A 21,972-nucleotide genomic window follows, 5' to 3' on the forward strand; every position below is an offset into this window, starting at 1 on the left:
TTAATTAAAAGTAAGTATTTTAAAAAACCCTACAGCTATCATGTTTAATGATGAGAGACTGTTTTCTTCCTAAGATTAAGACAAAGATGTCTTATCTCACCACCTCTATTCAACAATGAATTTTAATATCTAGCCAGTGTAATAAGAAAAAAAAAAAAGGAACAGAGTTTGGAAAGAAAGAAAACTGTCCCTATTTGCAGAAAACATGATTTTTTAATGTAAGAAAACCCTATGATTCCGCAAAAAAAGCTCCTAAAAGTAATAAGTGAGTTTAGCATGGTTGCAAAACACAAGATCAAGATACGAAAATAACTCATATTTTTCAACAGTAACAATGAACAACTGAATTTGAAATTAAATAAGCATGTGTGTATGCATAGATATATATACATATGTACACAAATATCGTGTACTTATATCAGATTAACAATGAACCCCTCAAATAAATAAATACATACATACATAGGTTTAAATCTAACAAAACATGGGAAAGAAACATTAAAAACTACAAAGTGCTGATTAAAAATAATATACACCTAAATAAATGGAGACACATACTGTGTTCATGGATTGGAGAACTCTATACATAGTTATGTATGGATGTGAGAGTTGGACTGTGAAGAAGGCTGAGCGCCGAAGAATTGATGCTTTTGAACTGTGGTGTTGGAGAAGACTCTTGAGAGTCCCTTGACTGCAAGGAGATCCAGCCAGTCCATTCTGAAGGAGATCAGCCCCGGGATTTCTTTGGAAGGAATGATGCTAAAGCTGAAACTCCAGTACTTTGGCCACCTCATGCCAAGAGTTGACTCATTGGAAAAGACTCTGATGCTCAAGCGATTGGGGGCAGGAGGAGAAGGGGACAACAGAGGATGAGATGGCTGGATGGCATCATGGACTCGATGGACATGAGTCTGAGTGAACTCCGGGAGTTGGTGATGGACAGGGAGGCCTGGCATGCTGCAATTCATGGGGTCACAAAGAGTCGAACACGACTATGCGACTGAACTGCACTGATACATAGTTAGGATGATACATATATAGTCAATTCTCCCTAAGCTGAATTTAATGCAATTCCGATTCAAATGTTAGCAAGATTTTTTTTTTGTAGATACAGACACACTGATTCTAACATTTTTATAAAAGAGCTAAATACTCAAAACAATTCTGAAAAGAATAAAACTGGAAGACTTATAGTAACATAGTAACTGATTTTAAGACTTTGCTAGACAACACCAGTAATCAATATAGTAGTGTTCTGACAAAAGGATAGATACATATATATTATATATCCACAGAACAAAATAGAGAATCTAGAAATAGAACTAAAAAATATGGTCAATTGAATGTTGACAAAGGTTCAAAGGCAATTCAATGGTGACGATTCACTGGTGATGATACAATGTCTTCAACAAATGGTAATAGAACAAGCAAACAAGTATTAATCACCTTTTTTATTTTCTGTATTTTATGATCATTTATTATCTTTAAAAACTTGCTGACTGGGGACTTCTGTTCCTCTGAATGCTAGCCAATTCTTAGCTGGGGACACACATGTCTTTCACATGTAACTCCAACCATCTCTAACTCACACACCAAGCCAGTATTTTCCACTGCCCTAAATCATTCCAGGTCAGGTATCAATTCCTATTCCCTGTTTCAGGCCATCCTTATTCCCCAAAGCCCACTGGAATAACTCAAACTAGACAATCCTATATTGCTTATCCTGTCCTACCTAGATTTTCCCTCAGAAACCCTAATAAAGGCTTCATATTTGCTTCTCCCCTCCCTCATGCTTCTACTTCACCAATCCTGGTACCTTCTCTCAGGAAATCTAGGTAATCCATTTTTCAATGACACTGACCTCTCCATGCCAACATTCAGTCACCACTATAAAATAAAGTTCCATGAGTATAATTTTCACATGCAAAACATGAACTTCAATTTATACTTCACTTTATAAAAAATTAACTCAAAATGGATCATTTCTCAATATCAAACTATAAAATTTTTATAGAAAACCAAAGAAGTCTTTGAGATCTTGGGTTAGATAAAGCACTCTTAGGTATCATCCAAGAGCATGACTCATAAAGGAGAAACTGTTACGTAAGATTCCATCAAAATTAAAACTTTTGTTCCCTGACACTGCTAAAAGAATAAAGAGAAGCTTCAAACTGGAAGACAATATATGCAAGCTCAACAATAAGAAAACAACTCAATCCAAAAGAACAGGCAAAACAGAGATTGCACACTTACCCTTTAAAAGATGCTCTATATCGTAAGTCATTCTCAAAACAAAATCACTACCACTACATACCTAAGGACAGCTAAAACATAAAACCAACAACTGACAAGTGCTGTGAAGGATGCAGAACAACTGCAGCGCTCACAGATTGCTAGTTACAATGGAAAACTCTAAAAACAGTTTGGTGACTGCTCGCAAAATCAAACATTTACCGTACCACCCAGTAATCTCACTCCTTGGTGTTTACCCCAGAAATGTAAAACTTACATTCACACAAAAACTGTAAATGAATATTCATAGTAACTCTATTCTTAATTACCCCAAACTGCAACTGTCCAATTGGTGAATGGGTAAACACTGCGGTATATTCACACAGTGGAATACTACTCAGCAATAAAAATAAATGAATTATTGATACATGCATAACACTGATGAATCTCAAAAGCATTATGCTGAGTGAAAGAAGCCAGTCTTCAAAAGATACATATTATAATTCAATTTATGGGACACTGTGGAAAAGATCAAACTACAGAGATGGAGTACAGATCAATACTTGCCAGGGATAAGGGATAGGTGGAGAGTGTGACTACAAATGGGTACCATGAGGAAATTTTATTGGAGGGATAGAATTATTTCGAATCCTAACTGTGATGGTAGTGATTACAGAAATTTATATATGCTTTAAAACTTGTGAAACGTATGCCAAAAACAAGTACAGTCATCCCTCAGTATCTAAGAGAATTGTTTCCAGGACCACTCATGGATACCAAAAACCCATGGATGCATAAGTTCCTTATATAAAATGGCACTGTATTTGCATGTAAATTAGGCATAACCTTCTACAGACTTTAAATCTTCTCTAGATTATTTATAATACCTAATGCTATGCAAACAGCTATTAAATATAATTAAATGCTATGTAGATAGTTACCAATGCAGACAAATTCAAGTTCTGCTTTTTTGGAAGTTTCTGGAAATCTTTTTTCCCCTGAATACTCTCAATCCACAGTTGGCTGAATCCACTCATGTAGAACCCATGAATATGGAAAGTTGACTGTATTTTGCACATAAATTTTTAATAAAAGCCATTTTAAAGAGATACATGAATGCCTTGTCTTCAAATAAACCACTGGGTTCAATTTCAATATTTAGTTTACTCAAATTCTGGAGAACAGATCTCACTGTGCTGATAGATGTTTCAGGGATTAAATCCATTTTGTTAGTCAACCCAAGAAAGAGTGGCTTACAGGCAATTTCAAACATTCACCCTTCAATTTTAACCAAACAAATCATCAATCCATGGAGAAGAGAATAGATAAGAGCTCAAACCATGTACTAGAATTAAAAACTGAGAGTCAACTTTCAAACTCTAAACTTTCCTATAATCTCAGAAATTAAATCCTATAAGAATTGCAACTCATCAAGTATTCTAGAGGTTATACAGTTTGTATATCTACAGACATACAGACTTAATTTTTTTTCTCTCTGAAATACTGAAGAAATTACTTACAGCTTTAAGGGTAAGATCACACTGGAAAACAAGTTTACGGAGTTGTGTTAAAATTTCTCTTTTGGTATTTTCTAGATCATTTCGTCTTTCTTCAACATTTGTCACACACACTTTGTAGAGTTCATTTGCTTCTTCTACCTTTAGGAGTTATCAGAGAAAAAAGTGACGCTGGTTCACTGAATCTATATTTTAAAATAAATATACTTATTCTAGTAAAGCTCAATTTAAATGATTGAAATGGCTTATGCATGAAAGTTCTGAAACATTCTATGTTTTAGATATAATATTCCTAAAGAGAAATTGTTTTGGTCAGCAATTCAAGGACAACTGACTTCTATGAATAGTTAAGTATAATTTACAATTAGTACATTGTCTAAAAATAAATGTCCATTAATAAACTTTTCTATTTATATTTACCATTTCCTATAATCTTCTTACAGAATTTATCAATTATATTTCATAAATATTAATAATACAAAGCTTCTGCCTAGTCTTGCTAGCAGGTACTAGAATAAGTACACATATATAGCCAGTTGCCTAAATGGTGAACCTCCTGAACAATCAAGCAGAAAATATTAAATGATTGCCCTGAGATACTTTCTTCACAAATAAACCCCAATATTCAAAATATAAGCAAAAATCTCTTAGCACAGTGGTTCTCAAAGTGTGGATCCCCAGCAGCAACAGCAGCAGCAGTCCTGGGCACTTCTCTGAGATCCAAGTTGTCTGGGGCCAACTCCAGACCTACTAAATCAGAAATTCTGAGGACATGGCCCAGCAGTTTGTTTTGACAAGTCTTCCAGGTGGTCCTGATGCAGGTTAAAATTTGAGAACTGAAGCCTTAGCAGATTATTGCTAATTCAATAGTAACAAATAACAAAAAAGATGATTACTTTTTGAAGAGCTTCCTCTTCCAGTCTTCGCTTCTTTTCTAGCTGCCTATTGAGATTTTTTACTAATCCACTACTTGAGCTCAGATGTTCTTCTTCTGCACGAAACATGGAAGATTTTGCTTTTTCATATTCATCTTGACGTTGCATACACAACAATTTTGCCTTTTTAAGAGCAGTCTCTGTTTCAAGCTACACAGTATAAAAAAGAGTATTAAATACAAAATAAGAAAAATCCTAATGTACAAGTCTCTTTAGCATATTCAGCAAGATAGTTACGACTGCATTTTAGATAAACTATAGAATAAGATATGCATCTTCCCAGGGTATATATGCTGACAGATTGCTCATGATTTTTAGATGTTCACAAATAGATGAAACTATTATAATACTAACCATTTTATTTTGCTCCTGCTTCCAAAGTTCTTTTATTTCTTTCCTTTGCTTTTCCATTTCATTTTTCCTCCCAAGTAGAGGCTGCCAAGGGCATTTTAAAACAACAACAACAAAAAAAAAAAAAAAGAAGAAGAGAGAGAAAAAAGCTGTTTTCTAAAGGTACACTGCTGTTTAAAAAAATAAAAAGTATAGTGTATATATAAATTTTTACCTGCACAAATTTGTTGGCTTGAAGAGCTGCAATTGTTTGTTGTAAAAGGTGACTACTCTCTATATCATTAAGAAGGGCATTGGTAAATAAAGACTGCAGTGGCATAAACTCCTAGAATTTAAAATTGAAAAGAAAATTTTCCAATAGAAATGTACTAGAGGTCTAGATCCTCCCCTGTTATCTTTCTTCAAAAAAAGAAATTTTTAAGTTTCAATTTTTTTCAGAAAAATGACTATTCATAAGTATGACCATATGCGAAAATACTGAAGAAAATTAATAATAAGTAATTCTTAAACTAGTCAGCAAAATTAGTAGCTAACAAGATAATTAATATTCATATATATATAAAACCATTAATTTCTTAGCTTCTTCATAATGAGTATCTCTGTAAGTTTAAAAAGATTTTATCTTGTCAATAAAAAGGTTATTTAGCATTCAAGTTCTTTCCTATATTAAGGACAAAATTTTCTGATTTTACATGGTATTATCAGGAGCTGAGTAATCGCTTGGTATAAAACCCTAGTAGTTCACTGACCACCTACCTGTAGTCCAATGTTAGTTCTAGTTGCCTCTGCCAACTTAACAATATTTCTAGTGGACTCCAATTCTGAAAAGGTCAAAGAAGGGATCAGAAGGTAAGTCCAACTTACTTTTTCTTCTCCATACTCTAAAATTATCTGTAATCCCCCAATTAAAGTGAAAGTGAAGTCGCTCAGTTGTGTCCTACTCTTTGCGACCCCATGGACTGTAGCCTACCAGCTTCCTCTGTCCATGGGATTTTCGGCAATAGTCCTGGAGTGGATTGCCATTTCCTTCTCCAGGGGATCTTCCCAACCTAGGGATAGAAGCTGGGTCTCCCGCATTGTAGACAGATGCTTTACCATCTGAGCCACCAGGGAATTTTTTTAAAATTCCCCAATTAAAAAGTGATCACAAATACTACCTTGCATCATGGTATGAAGCTATGATTCTTAATTGAAATTATTCATCAAAATCAACTGGGAAACTTCCAAAATACACTTGCATAGATTTCACCTCTCTAGGGGACTGGGGCCTACGCCTGTTTATTATCTGTTTCTAAGGCTATTTAGGTGAATCTGATGGGCATCCCATATTAAAGGCAAATAATGTAATAGAGCACAGGTTTTGGGTAAATTCTGTGGTTTGCCAGTTACTAAAATGATCTTAGGCAAATCTGCTGACCTTAGGCAAATTCCCTGTCTCATTCACCTCCTCTGTTAAACAGGAATAAGAATTTTATCTTGACTACTTCCCAGGGTTTTGGTAATGATTAAATCAGAAAATGAATGTGAAAGCACTTTGTTAACTGTAAAACACTGGGAAAATATTAGCTATCAAGAAGTTCCTTATATATGTTTCCACTGTCTTCTGATCTGATAGCTAGATTTTTATCTGATAGTTGTTTTTTATCTCCTTTAACTATATTATCTGATTGCATTTCTTTTTGCTTATTAGAGTATAACTTCTTTAAAGGCAAAGACAGTACACTGTCTCTGTGTCCCCAGATCTAATGGTTGGTCCACAGTTCAATGTTCAATAAATATATTTATTTTAAGGAGAGCCTTCCCTATTTCAAGAAGAGAAAATGGACAATGATTTTATTCACTAATGAAAGCACTACTAATTTGGAATCATTATTTACAGTCTGTAGAAAATGAATCACAAAGAATTTAGTTCTTATGTTCCAGAGTTAATCAGATGCCCCAAAGGGCAACTCACCCAAGTTCAGCTTCTTTTCAACCCATGAGACTATGTTCTTGGTATATTTTGACCATGTTTTAGCATATGACAAAGCCAGTTCTATAGAATTAGTGTTTTTTAACAGCATGCTGTCTAATTCTATAGGAGAAAAACTTCCTGAAAATAAAAAAAATGTCAAGGTAAGTATATATTAAATATGAGCTCATAACATGAAACCTTTAAAGAAGCATTAAAATCCTAAGATGTTTTTCAATGAAAACTGGTTGAAAAAAATGCGACAAATTCAGAAACAAAGGGTCACGGCTTGAGTTGAAAATAATTTCAAATTACATTTTAAAATCTTAATGCATATTTCTACTATTCATCAAGTTACAAACCCTATATAACTGCTGATCAGTCTCTATCATCACACTATCTACTCTAGTAGGTTTTTTCCCCTTAAGTTTTATGTGTAAAACTTTACATATTATTCATCTTATGTCTAAAATAAATACTTTCGGTTACTAAGCAAGGAGATTAAATAATCCAAAACATTTATCAAAAGTAACTGTAAAATGTCTGACTAAAGTTTTAAGTACCTCAAGCATTACCTTTTTCATTGGCTGAGTCCACTGATTCCACAGAAACACTTTCAAAAGACTTTAAAAAAGGAAGAAAACAAATTTAAGATTACAGCAGAAGATAACAGATCTTTGCTTCAAAATTTTTTCACTCTAACTTGTTACTCTGAGATAATTCCTACTAAAGAATTTCAAGCATTTAGAACTCAAAGAGCCTGAGAAGCCTGTTTAAATGCCAGAACATTTAATAAGAACTATATAGCTTTTTACAACAGCAGTTCTCAAGGTCCAAGAATGAATAAACCTCTTTGTTTACTAACAGCTTAATGAATCCATTCAAAATTTTAAATCCTGAAGATCTCAAAAATATTAGTCAGCAAGTTATGGAAGCAATCTAAATAGACTGCTATCTAAACAGAAGACAAAGACACTCTCTTTCAGCCATCCTCTACCATTTTATTATATGATAAGCATGTCATGCAAAGTCGTTTGGACAGCTTAGTATGGAACTTTCTATGATGATGGAAATGTTCCATAGCTGCACTGTCCAATAAAGTATCTACCAGCTACCTTTGAAAAGTGGCATTTGAAAAGTGGCTAATGTAAATGAGAATTAAAATTTTAATTTAATGCACTGTATGTGACACACAGCTACTGAAATAGACAGTGCAGGAAAATGTTATCTACCAAAATTGTGAGAGCTTATTATTCAATGCAAAAGGAATCATGTAAAACCTACATTTAAAGTCAAGCTCTATCACTTAGTAGCTATATGACACTGAGCTACGTATTTATACTCACTTAAGTTTTCTGGCCCTTCATAAAATGAGGATAAGAATACCACTTCATAAGTCTATCTTAAAGATTAAGATGATGTAGGTTTGGGGGTTCCTTAGTGGCTCAGTGGTAAATAATCCTCCTCCCAATGCAGAAGACATGGGTTCGATTCCTAATCCAGGAGGATCCCACATACCACACGGAGCAAATAAGCCTGTGTACCCCAACTACTGTAGCCTGCACGCCCTAGAGCCTGTGCTCCGAAGTAAGAGAAGCCACTGCAATGAGACACTCATGCACAGAAACATGGGCCACAGCAGGAGCACATGAATAGGACATATGATTCACACCTAAAATTTAAATTATTTAGACCCCTGTTACACTGATAGAATGTTTTATTACACTTTCTAAATTAGCAGCAAGCTTGAAACATATAATTGAGGAAAAATTAAAAATAACAGCATAATATTTTAAAGATCTAGAAATACTTCATAATTCTGATATGGTTTCTACACTGTCCTCCTTCAGTCATCAAATGGATGACTTCAGAATGTCACATTTTTTTTCTAAATACTGTAGTACATATAACAAATGGCCTTTAAGTAGTCATTCACATTTTGTATTATTTAAGAAAGGCTGTAGTTCTTATGTTATTTTGACATAATAACAAGTACTTGGCACATTTCCAAATATGTGTTGAAATCCTTTTGGATCTGAATTCCAATACTTTTTGGAAATCCTTAACAGGAAATGATCAACATATGTCCCGAATGCAGTCTGTTTAAATATCTTGCATTTGGTGAAAAAATAGTACTCAAATGAAAATATTACTACTACAATTACTATAAATCTTTAAAGCAATATTCTACATACATTCCTAATATTCTATTATTTTATAGGTATTTTTCTTCAACTAGGAATCAGAACCCTAATTCTCTGACATACTTATAACAATGCTCTTAGGGAGAATTAAGACCTATAGTTTTGTTAATAAGGTGTTTCATGGTAACAAACAAACTGTAGGGCATGTGAAAAGATTAACACCCTCTTCACTTCTTGTATTATTTTTCTAAGTTTCCACCAGTCTTTAAGACCTGCGGCACTATCAAGAAAGAAAAACGGCTAAGAACCACTGATTAAAATTTTGGATCATACAACATACAGATTCATTACATAAGACATTATAAAATTATCAGATACGTTCTTTTAAAATGATATAGTTCCACTTCAAAAGTACAACTAAATTTTTGGCCCCAAAACTGGCCATAAATTATCATACTTCAAATGAACCGAGCTATTTTTCTTGCTACACTAAAAAACTATCAAAGACTAACGCTGAGATTAAGATTAGGATATTATTAAAATAGGAAGTCAAAAATATTAAAGTCTTTGCTTTCACATAAACTTGGCCTACCTTACTTTCCTGAGAAACAGGCAGTCGCAATAATGAATCATTGCCTACATCTCCCATAAGGAAGTTTGTCAAGCTATCCAGGGGAAGTTTAAAAAAAAAAAGAAATAGAAATTAAAAACACAAAGACAAAACCCAAGTCATTACATTGCTCTGTCACAAGCTGTACATTCAACATGTCATCTAGATTAAAAGAGCCTTAGATATAAACTCCTAAGCCTCTATCCACGCAAACTAAGTAGTCACTCACGGATGGATGCTGCTTCTGAATGGCTATGAACACCTCCAAATCCAGCAATACAGCAACACAGGATATGGCGTTTCCAAAGCTGTGAATACTTTGCTTTGCTTTACATACTGAATTATCATGACACATACTCTCACTGAGACACTCAGGCCCTAAATTCTTGAAATGACAGTCCTCTACTTACATATTTCCAAAGGTAAAGGCCAAGGTTTCAATAGAAGAAAACACTTCTCTGAAGAGATCATTTTTGTTTTCTTCATTTACTTCTGTGAAGTTCACAGCTGTAGAGAAAAGGGATTACAATAAATGAGGGGGGAAATAAACTAGATTTATACAAAGTAATTTAATCCCATAAAAATCCACCATTACTTTCTAAAAGCATTAGAAGATTCAGAAACTAAAAAACCTAATAAACAAAATAATATGTTCAAGTTCTTCATTAAAGAAATCACACAAAAGAATCACCTTGCATAAAAGTAGCTGGCATTCCAATATGACTCCTCCACACACACTGCATTTATTCGGCACATCCAAAAAGTGACTCAATGTGAAATCACTCGATCTTGAGTCATGGAGACTACGTTACATCAGCCCTCTCTCAGTAAGAGAGCTCTGTGCTATCTTCTCTTGCTTATTGCTTCACGGCATTTTTAAAGAACAGTTAAATGCACTGTGACCCACTTAAGTCAATACGAAGCACATTTTCTGCTACAAATTACCAATATCTAAAGGCATATATACATCTGACATAGCATAAAACCTATACACAAAGCATATCATATTAACAACACCCAATACTTAAAAAATCTTAAATTCCTTATTTCTTCCTTTTTAAAGCCTTCTTCTTGTAAGGTCCTTAGGCTCTGAGGTCCATTTAATTGATATATAGCTGTCTTTTGTTTATCAGAGTGATATTCTAACATTTTGCATTTTGTTAAAGAAAATTAGGAAACATAACTGGAAAAAGTTTTTTATTATAACTTTGTCTTTACACACCTTTGTTAAAAGCCCAGATACAATCTACAGAGACAAAACGTGAGGGCTGAATGGGTAAACTGTTCGAAGCACCAGGTTCTACTCAGACTGAGTTTAAGGGGTAACTGGCTCCTTGTATCCCACCCTCCCTAGGGTCCCTGCCAATCACCCTCCCTAGGGTCCCTGCCAATCACCCTCCCTAGGGTCCCTGCCAATCACCTTCCCTAGGGTCCCTGCCAATCACCCTCCCTAGGGTCCCTGCCAGTCACCCTCCCTAGGGTCCCTGCCAATCACTAGAAGAAAAGAAACCAAGTGGAGAGGAAGCTATACTTTGTTTTAAAACAGAGTTGTTCTTAAGCTCGGTTGTACATCAGACTTACTTTAGGAGCTTTAAAAACAAAATCTGAGGCCCACCATCCAAGATTCAGATTTTAAAAGCCTGGTGAAGCACAGATATTTGTTCAAAATTTCTCCCAGGTGAATCTAATGTGCAACAAGAGTTAAAAATGAAGCCAGGATTCCTAAGAAGGGATGAATTAAAACCTCAAACCTGGAAGCCTCAGGAAATTACAACCAAGATTTTATAGACACGAGGGGCTAAGGTCCACACCTTTCATCATATTCCTCTAAATATTCCTGATACAAAGATGAAGAAAAACTTAACCACCACAAATAATTTTTTAAATATCTCAAAATTTAGGTTGTAGCTTATATAACCTAAACAGCTGAAAGAAATCCATACAAAATATATGAAACAACAGTTTTCAAGACACTAGCTATCAAGCAACAAAGAACAAGAATCCTAACATACAAGAAACAAATGCGGTAAGCTCTGCAACTGCCCTAAACTTACTGTCTCATAACACACACAGATTTCTGAGCAAAGGAAACTAACAGAGATAAAGAAGGCCATTTTATAATGATGGAGTCAGTTCATCAGGAGGACATAATTTTATACATTTATGTACCTAATTAACAGTTTCAAAATGTATGAAACAAAAACTAATAGAATTGAAATGAGAAATGGACAAATTCACAACTACAGTCAGAAATTTCAAAAACCCTCTCTCAATAACTGACAGAACCCGTAGAAAGAAAATCAGTAGAGGATGTGGAAGCCTTCAACCATACTATCAGCCACATGGATGAAATGGACATTTAAGGAACCTCTACCCAATGACAGCATATTCTTTTCAAGCATACATTGTAAATTTACAAAGATGGACTATATTATGGGCCATAAAACCAGTCTCAGTGGGTTTAAAAGGATTCAAGTCAGGCAAAATATGTTCTGTGACTAGATGGAATTAAACAATAAAAATCTCTGTAAAAATCCTCAAATATTAGGAAACTAACACATTTCTAAATAACCCCATGGATCAAAGAAGAAAAAGGGAAATTAGAAAGTATTTTGAACACAATGAAAATACACTGTATCAATGTTGGTGAAGGTGGGGGCAAAGAGGTGCAGAAGGGAGGGGCTACCAAGGGGCACGCATCACCTGGACTGCGATGGTTTCACAAGAGAATGGACATCAAAATTGATCAGACTGTACCCTTAACTTAAATATGTGCAGTTTACTATAGGTCAATTATACCTCCATAATGCTGTCTTAAAAACTGCACTGGAAAGTAGACTTCAAACATAATTTAAAATGGAATACCAGAAAAAAACGTAAAGCCTACTTCTATTTCCTAATTTTAACATGTTAGACTTTATAAAGAAAAGAAAAAAAATACTTTATAACACTTGGCAGAATTCTTTAATTATTCATCCTTTCTTATAAACATATTTTTCAAAGCACTAAACAGGACTAGGAGACTTCAAAAAATAACTGTAAGTAGTGAAAAGACAATTATTTGAACCATCTTCAGTCCTTACCTTCATCCCTACTCAAATGAGGTTACAGCCATCTACTGAAAATTCCTCTTACTGCCTTTGCCTCCACTTCAAAACAGCGCTCTCTCTCTAATATCCTTTCACTTCTTTTGCTCCTGCCCTGGGTTTCAAAGAATAATCTTCAGCTCCTTTCCAATAATAAATCTTCCCATTCTCCCCTGCATTCTCCAAACCCCTACACCACCACTGCTTGCGCTTGTGCTCAGTCATGTCCGACTCTTTGCAACCCCATGGACTGTAGTCTACCAGGCTCCTCTGTCCTCCTCTCTCAAGGCTCCCCTCGTTCCCACTAGCTGACATTTCTTATGATACTAACAACATACCCAAATCTTTCCTATGGGAAAAAATTAAATTTACCATATTTCTCCTTAAAGCTATCACCCTAATTCAGCATTTCTTTACTGCCAAACCTCTATAAATAGATAATGACTGAATTTACTAGGATTTGACTTTTTATCTAGTTTAATGGTTAGCAGGGGTTGGAAAACTTTTTCTGTAAGGGGCTGCTGCTGCTAAGTCACTTCAGTCGTGTCCGACTCTGTGCGACCCCATAGACAGCAGCCCACCAGGCTCCCCCGTCCCTGGGATTTTCCAGGCAAGAACACTGGAGTGGGTTGCCATTTCCTTCTCCAATGGTGAAAGTGAAGTCGCTTAGTCGTGTCCGACTCCTAGTGACCCCATGGACTGCAGCCTACCAGGCTCCTCCGTCCATGGGATTTTCCAGGCAAGAGTACTGGAGTGGGGTGCCATTGCCTTCTCCTTCTGTAAGGGGCTAGATAGTAAATATTTTAGACTTTTCAGGTCATACAATCTGTTGCAACTATATTCAACTCTGTATAAAGGAGTCAAACATAAATAAGAGTAGTTGTTTCTAATAAAACTTTACCTACAAAAACAGGCAGCAGGTCAGATTTGGCCCACTGGTAGTAATAATAGTTTGTGCACCCCTGGTTAAAAGGACGGGTTCCAAAGCCAGCATGTCTCAGTTAAATCCTAAATCTATCTCTTATGAGGTTGAATAGCTTAACTGTTCTGTTCCTCAGTTTCCTCATTTATAAAATGGGGACAATAATACGTATTTTGAGAACCACTGTGAAGACTGAATGAACATAGAAGAGAGCTTTTTACATAGAAAATACTCAATAAAAGTCTCACTCACTACCACTCAACAACACTGTCAGTAATCTGCAACTACATTAGTCAAACTTAGAAGTCTTTTTTCCCTTTTACGTTTTCATCCTATTTGACCATTCTGCAACTCTCAACAACCCTACCACTTATTATATATGTAACTTTGGACAAATCTCTCTATGTCCCAGCTTTCTTATCTGCAAAACAGGAGCTGATATAATAATTTCCTATAGAGATTAATGGGTAATCCATGTAAAGAGCTTAACAGTAAGTACATCCTCAATATATTATGTCAGCTATTATTACTACAAGTATTAACCACTTTCATCTGACTTGAAGCATTTTGCTTAGAAGCAATATATTATACTTAACTAGAGGAAGCAAAACTTCAGAGGTTCAAACCTGAGTTTACATCTGACCCATATCACTTCCGGTTTTACTCTAGATACATCACCTAACTTCAATTTCTCATATGTAAAATGAAAGGAACTAAGAAAACAAATGTAAAGCACCTAGGGTGTGGAACTTGGTGTTTAGTAAATCTGAGCACCCTCATGTTCTTCATCTATCTGTAGACAATTTGTGCTTCAAACAGTTGTTTCCACTCAGTCCAAAGTTCTCATCTTGGCCTTCTTCTCTATACATTATCCCCACAGAATCTCACCCACTTCCAGTATCTTTAAGGAAACAATCCTCAAACCACGGGTCTAGGTTTCCCCTCTGAGCTCCACTGGTCTGTTTGATACGTTCCTCCCCCTCCTTTCTAGCCTTCATCCACCAGCACTGCAATCTCAGCACATACAAAACCACACTCTCATCTTCTCATATGCTCTGCCCCTCAAGCCTACTCTTTTCCATACATTTCCTAGCTGATTAGTTTTGCTTCCAAAATGTCTCTAAAGTTTTTTCCTTCCATCCCATTCCTATCGACACTGACTTAGTTCAAAGACGACATTTTACGTCTAGTCTGGACTATTTAACAACCTGCTAATTAGCCTCTCTGTCTCCACTCTCTCCTCTCTATTAGCTGACCTTCAAAATCAAATTTAAAAAACTTTGTGCAAAGTTTAAATATCTCCCTTGGGTTCCCTATTAAGTCACAACAAGGAGCACTAAAACACATTAAGTATCTCTTTAAGAAAACACATGAATAGTTTTCATACATATACTCTACTAGAACAGCAACTTTCAAACAATTTTACAATAACCAACCTTTGGTAAGAAATACACATCACATCATGACCAAGTATACCATAAATATATAATAGATAACTATATATACAGTTATATAACATTTTTTAAAGTTTCTGAAACATCCTTAAGTCTTAAACTTATTTTCAATTCACTTTCATATTTTAAAAATGCTGGCTACAATTCATTAATGTGATGTCATAAAGCAGAGGCCATAATTTGAAAACTGCTGAATTAAAAGATAAAATGGAAGAAAATTTTCACCATTTGCATGGGGAAAATTACAAAAACACAAACCAAAAGCTACAAGATTTATAAAATGAAAACTTCACATTGCTTCTGAGAAACAAAAAAGACAACGTGAAGAACTTACATGCATCCTATATTCTCAGAAATGCTGAATATACAAATTGCTCCTTAATTTAATTTATAAACTTAATTATAAATTAACTATAATCTATGTTTATAGACTTAATTACAAATTAATTTAAATTTAATTCAAATCACCTTCAAAATACTAGCACATATTTTTTAGAACTAGGACAAATCAACTGAAAAGTGCTTATGGAAAAATAAAATCCTGAACAAAAAGAGTATTGGAAAGAGGAGCTACCCATACCAGACATTAAAACACTATAAAACAATGGAGACAATAAGGTATTGACACATAACTAAACAAATCAAGGGGAGAGAATAAACTCTAGAAATAGATATTAAATATGTGACAGTGTAGAGTATTTATGATAAAGATAGCATCTTAAACCAATGGGGAAAATAGGAATTATAGCCAGAAACACAGATACTCTAGAATGTACCAAAGATTTAAATTTAATAAATAACACCATGAAAACATTAGAAGAAAAAACAATGACGAATGCTATTATAATCTCCAAGCAGGGAAATCCTTCCCTTATACTCAAAAAACATACAAAAGATTGAGATATAGATGCAAAATAAAATAAGCAACTCAAAAGATAAAAACAAACTAAAGAAAACCTGCAACTTATATCAAAGATTAAGGACTAATTTCACTTATACAGAGTTTCTATAAATCAGTAGTGCTGCTGCTAAGTCGCTTCAGTCATGTCCAACTCTGTGATCCCAGAGACGGCAGCCCACCAGGCTCCCCCATCCCTAGGATTCTCCAGGCAAGAACACTGGAGTGGGTTGCCATTTCCTTCTCCAATGCATGAAAGTGAAAAGTGAAAGTGACGTCGCTCAGCCATGTCCGACCCTTAGCAACCCCATGGACTGCAGCCCACCAGGCTCCTTCGTCCATGGGATTTTCCAGGCAAGAGTACTGGAGTGGGGTGCCACTGCCTTCTCCAATGCATGAAAGTGAAAAGTGAAAGTGAAGTTGCTCAGTCGTGTCTGACCCTTAGCGACCCCATGGACTGCAGCCCACCAGGCTCCTCCGTCCATGGGATTTGCCCGGCAAGAGCACTGGAGTGGGGTGCCATTGCCTTCTCCGATAAATCAGTACTAACTCAGTACTAAAAAAAGACCATCAAGAAGAAAATCTGAATCAACAGTCAAGTCACATAAAATGATGTGTAAATGGCTCTGAAACATATGAAAAGATACTCAACTATACCGAAAACGAGGGAAATGCAAATCAAATCTATACTGAGATACCAGTTTTTGCTACCAGATTGGATAACAAAGTCTGGTCACCAGCTCTGTTGGCAAAGGTGTATGAAATTAGCTTCTTCAGCATGACTATCAGAAGGACAGAAACTCTATGGAGGATGTTAGCAATATAAAAAACATAGATGCAAAAGTGCTCTGTTCTAGTAACTACCCACCTAGAAATATACACAAGCTATTCATTGAAGTATTGTTTGTAATAAAAAAATTAGAAACAATCCAAACATCTATTAGTAGTGAACTGGTTAAATTAATTATAGTACATCGATATAACAGAATATCATGCAGCTTTGAAAAAACAAATAGCAGCAAAAGAAGACCTTTTATATACAGTTAACTCAGAACAATGAGCAAAGAGCAGAATGTTACCCTTTGCATAAGAAAGAGAACATACTGTTATTTGCTTTTGTATATGTAATATGTCTCCAGAAAGATACATAAAAAACCAGTAATAGTTGTTGCTTATTTAGGGAAAGGAATGGGTAGCTAAGGTCTGAGGTAGAAAGACACTTCACTGAGTGAATACCTTTTTATACTGTTTGCACTATGAATCATGTGAATGAACTGCCTATTAAAAAATTAAGTTTCAAAACAAAGAAAACATGTAAGGCTTCTACAATTTTGGATACATAATTAAAACTTACTTTTCTTGCTTGCCAATTTTTAAATATAGGGCAAAATACAGATCATGAAAAACCTTAAAAATTGTCCTTTTGTATTACAAATGAGGTTTATCAAAATGCTTGTAAATGATGAAAACACAACTACTACATGCATAATAAACTACTGAGTGCTACGATGTCTTTATCTGCTTCACAAATAAGCTGTATCTCTCTTACCATATTCCAAATACTTTGTCAGACTGAGCTTCCTGCTTGGAAACAAGAAGACACAGGAAATACAAATCACTATTAGAATGAATGAGGAAAAGCTAAGGATTTTTCTTTTATGGTTATTAAAAGGTAAATCCCACATTTAAAATGAAAAATAAGGAGAAGTTAAAGGATTTCAATTTTATTTCAACGCAACTATTACTATGCATAGGAAACGCATAGATTTCATGCATTCACACCCTGAGCAGCACAAACAAAATGATACCTCCTTGATCTAACTGTCTTTAGGGCTTCCCAGGTGGCTCAAATGTCAAGAATCCTTCTGCCAAGCAGGAGGCTGTGGTTCAATCCCTGGGTCGGGAAGATCCCCTGGAGGAGGAAATGGCAACCCACTCCAGTATTCTTGCCTGGGAAATTCCATGAACAGAGGAGCCTGGCGGGCTACAGTCCATGGGGTCACAAAGAAGTCCAACACCACTGAACAACTAAACAACAATGATATTCAAAAATGGTTTCTACACTTCAAATCCTGGCCTTTCCAGGGTTTGAAAACTAAATTAAGATTAAATGAAAGAATTAAATAAGCTCTAATTTGACATCAATTTTCTAGGTTACTGAATATTTTTCATTTGAGGTATCAATGACATTTTTAGATGGCCTCAACAATAATATAAGAGGGGCATTTAGAAACTTAAAACTTACACCAAAGAAAACACAATTTTTAGTTTTCTAGTGTCATGGAGTCCTACTGAAACAGAGTAAGTGAAGTCCTACTGAAACAATAAATTTCCCAATAACAAAGTAATCTTCAAAATTTCATCCAACACAAAAGACAGACTGTAGCAATCATTCCAAGGGTAAAGACACTCTTAGTGGAAAATAATACTCAAAAAATTGCTTTACAGAAAAGAAAAAAGATCTGTAAAGCAGTGGAGAAGTCTCTTTAAGTCTGTTTCTGGAATACAGACACTCTCCTTCCCCAGGACATCCTGACTACACACAATAGCTACTGACAACAATTGAATGAACTGTGGTCCTTATTTTCAAGCATGGAAATTTTACTATCTATAGACACAAATTACTCTAACTTACATTAAATTGCGCTTATAAACAATCTATTTTAAAACAAATTTGGTTACTAAGCATTTTTAAGAGTCACAGCAGAAGCTGTCCACTTTGAAACCATCTATATTTTTCCAGTGCTTGAAATACAGAAAAAAAGAGAACCATGCAAACAGGATAAATCTACATAAAAAGTAGGGAAGGCAGTTCTTAATTACAGGGACTATACTGTATTGACAAGGTTTTTCTCTTCCTGCCTAATCCCTTGACACTTGCCCTTTGCCCTCTCTACATCAATCACATTATGTTCTTCACATCCAGAGTTCTACAAGCATCCAGAATTGCAGTTCCAATCCCTGCCCTAGCCCAGTTAATGTTCACCTGACCTTTCAGACTCAGGACAGGTAATCCCTCTCCCCCAAATAGCCTCTCAATTCATTACTCAAGCCATGGTGACTCACTTTTAGTGAGTTAAACTATTGTTAAACTAAATTGTTAAACTATTTGAATTCGCATTACCTATCAGGTTAACATTCAACACTGACAATCACTTCTTAGAACCTAACATTTTTAAAATTCCGTAACATGGTTCTCCAGATAGTCTACCTACTTTTGTTTCTCATCTTCTCTCTGTCCCTGGGAGCTCACACTCAGTCCTCTACTCAGTCTGCACACTCTGAGTTGGTGTCATCCTCTTCCATCACCACTCAGGTCAACAACAATCGAAGTTCACTCCATCTTCAACTTCAAACTTCAGCCTCATCCCTAACACTCAACCTGTCCTATGTTCCATCAAATCAACAGCCATCTCCTCTTCTGTAATAGCCACACTCTACTTCTACCACATCCCAGCTTCTGCCTTAGCTCAGATCGTCAACCCTCCTCTAGCCCATTATTTCCAATAATCTCCTAACTGAACTCCTTTGTCTCTAGTCTCATTTTTCTCAATCTTTATATAATGCAGCCTAGAATAATAGATTTTAACAATTATTGGTCCAAATTATTTCATCAAAGGGTAATGTCCTAATTCTTATTTCTTTTAGCACATGTAATATATACATACACATTTATATACACATATATGATAAACTTATTCTACAATTTTAGTTTCATTTATCCACATTTTAAAATAAAGTACCAATTAAGTCTACTTTTTTCCATTTGTTTCCCCCCTTTAAGTGGAGTCACTACAAACGGCCATTTTCCAGCATCAACTGTCCTCAGATAACAAAGACTTTTTGTGCACCATTAACTTATTTCAAAAGAGCATACATACTTTCAAAAAACTCAAAAATTTTAAATGTCAGTTGTTTAGTTAATTTTACTTAGTATTTTTAGAGTGTTTCCTGCCAAATAAAGTTTAATTTTTAAAACAAAAAGAGTTTTAGGTGTGACTTAGTGTGTTAGTTGCTCAGATATGTCTGACTCTTTGCAACTCCATGGACTGTAGCCCACCAGGCTCCTCTGTCCATGGAATTCGCCAGGCAAGAATACTGGAGTGGATTGCCATTCCCTTCTCCAGGGTGACTTAGGAATATTTAAATATCAATGTGTATCCTACTGATACACATCATACAGGCACCATGAGAGATGGCTCCACAGACATTATGAACCAAAATGTATCATGTGGATCCTTTTTGCTCATGCCAACCCACGGTTAATAGTGTCTTTCTTACCTTTCACTTTTGCGGTAAGCATTTCTGCAGCATTTTGAAGATCGACAGAATTGAGGTTCTGATGTTTATTCATTACAGACTTTAAAACACGAAGAAGTTCATCCAGACGTATATGAATGACTTCTTTAAAACACTCTTAAAGGAAAAAAAATTTTTTTAATTTGTTTCCCAAACCATGTTACAAGAGTCTAAATAAACCATGAAAAACCATTTGGGAGCACATTTTAAACAGAAGCAGTGGCTCCAAAATTTCTGCCTACAGTATGTTCACTTTTATTTTCACCACTGCAATTACATGTAACTCATTTAGCCTTCAAAAACTCCATAATCATTTTAATTCACTAAAGATTTCAAAGGCACTCACAGAGTCAGTTTAGGCACTACCTTTTGCAGTTTTCTCCGTCTAAATGTGCTTTCCAGATTTCCCTTGCGGCAACTTTATAAGTTTTTCCTGTCTTACAGTTTTTACTATTAATATACTTTTTAATACATATGGTAACACTTAACGCCCTATAAATGTCTGAAATATTAACCCATATTAAATGGCACTTACATGTTAAGTTACCACATAAGAATTGACTCTTCATTAAGCTATTATCAGATATCAGAAATGAGCAACTCAGAGGCATATATGTAAGTACCACCATTTCACCTATATATTTTAAAAACTGATACAATTTACATACAATAAAATGCATAGATCTTTATATGGTTCAATGAAATTTTATACTTTTAGAAAAACTGAATTAACTGCCAATGATGAAAAACTGGGGGATCATTACAAGAACTCCAGATTTACGCCTACTCTTGAAAAAAATCAAAATCTGGTTATACCAGGCCCATATCCTCCTTGGCCTCAAGCAGCTGAAACAGCAGCACTGCACTCTTTTAGGCTTGCTTCCTTCCCAGCGCCCACCTGCCTGCTCTGACATTTATAGTAGTCCTGGCCAAAGACTTACAGACAACCTTTTATAACCCTTGGAAATAAGGTGACCATATAATTTATCTTTCAAACCAAAATACTCTAGCAAGTGAAAGTGGGGGCACTTCCTAGTAAACAGGCATGTTTCTGGATCACCATTCCTGGCAAACCAGAAAGTATAGTCACTCTAACCTTTAAAACCCCTGAAGTAATCCTCAAAACTTTGAAAAGACAACCACCTGAAATACAAAACTCTGATGTAATGTTCATTTCTACAACTTATAGATATAGCACTAGTGTTTAATAATGGCACATTTATTAAATGCTTCCTTATGTGCTAGGCACTGTTAAAAGCACTTAAAGCCTATCACCTCATTTAGCTTTCATATCAATTCTATTAGGTAGATAATTTTAAAAATTTCCATTGTACATATGAGAGAACTGAGGCACATCTACGTTCACCAAGTCAGAATTTGAACCCAGGTTGTATAATTCTAAAAGCTAAGCTCTTAACATTATACTGTCTCCCTACTGAAATATTAAAAGCTTTAAAAAACATTTTTAAAGATGCTTTATAATTATGCAAATTTCCCAGAAATATTAAAAGACAGCCACTAGAAAGAAAATCTACAGGATGGATAAACAAAAGAAAATTCTATTATCTACCAA

At 35.2% G+C, this 21,972-nt stretch overlaps 1 protein-coding gene across 6 annotated transcripts in view; it reads right to left on the reverse strand.

Annotated features, from left to right (window-relative positions):
- The window catches only part of ARHGAP29 (Rho GTPase activating protein 29), a 79,806-nt gene that overhangs the window by 29,172 nt on the left and 28,662 nt on the right, over positions 1-21,972 (reverse strand). For all 6 annotated transcript variants that reach the window (XM_018045783.1, XM_018045785.1, XM_018045786.1 and 3 more), the window contains 10 exons: positions 20,382-20,516; positions 10,151-10,247; positions 9,723-9,795; positions 7,562-7,610; positions 6,990-7,127; positions 5,792-5,856; positions 5,250-5,360; positions 5,039-5,119; positions 4,646-4,834; positions 3,753-3,890 (listed from right to left, as the gene is read on the reverse strand). In XM_018045783.1, coding sequence (XP_017901272.1) covers positions 3,753-3,890; positions 4,646-4,834; positions 5,039-5,119; positions 5,250-5,360; positions 5,792-5,856; positions 6,990-7,127; positions 7,562-7,610; positions 9,723-9,795; positions 10,151-10,247; positions 20,382-20,516 — 1,076 coding nt within the window. The remainder of the gene's footprint in view (positions 1-3,752; positions 3,891-4,645; positions 4,835-5,038; positions 5,120-5,249; positions 5,361-5,791; positions 5,857-6,989; positions 7,128-7,561; positions 7,611-9,722; positions 9,796-10,150; positions 10,248-20,381; positions 20,517-21,972) is intronic.

The sequence above is a fragment of the Capra hircus genome, chromosome 3 (genome assembly GCF_001704415.2).
Source record: "Capra hircus breed San Clemente chromosome 3, ASM170441v1, whole genome shotgun sequence".
NCBI classification, from domain to species: Eukaryota; Metazoa; Chordata; class Mammalia; order Artiodactyla; family Bovidae; genus Capra; species Capra hircus.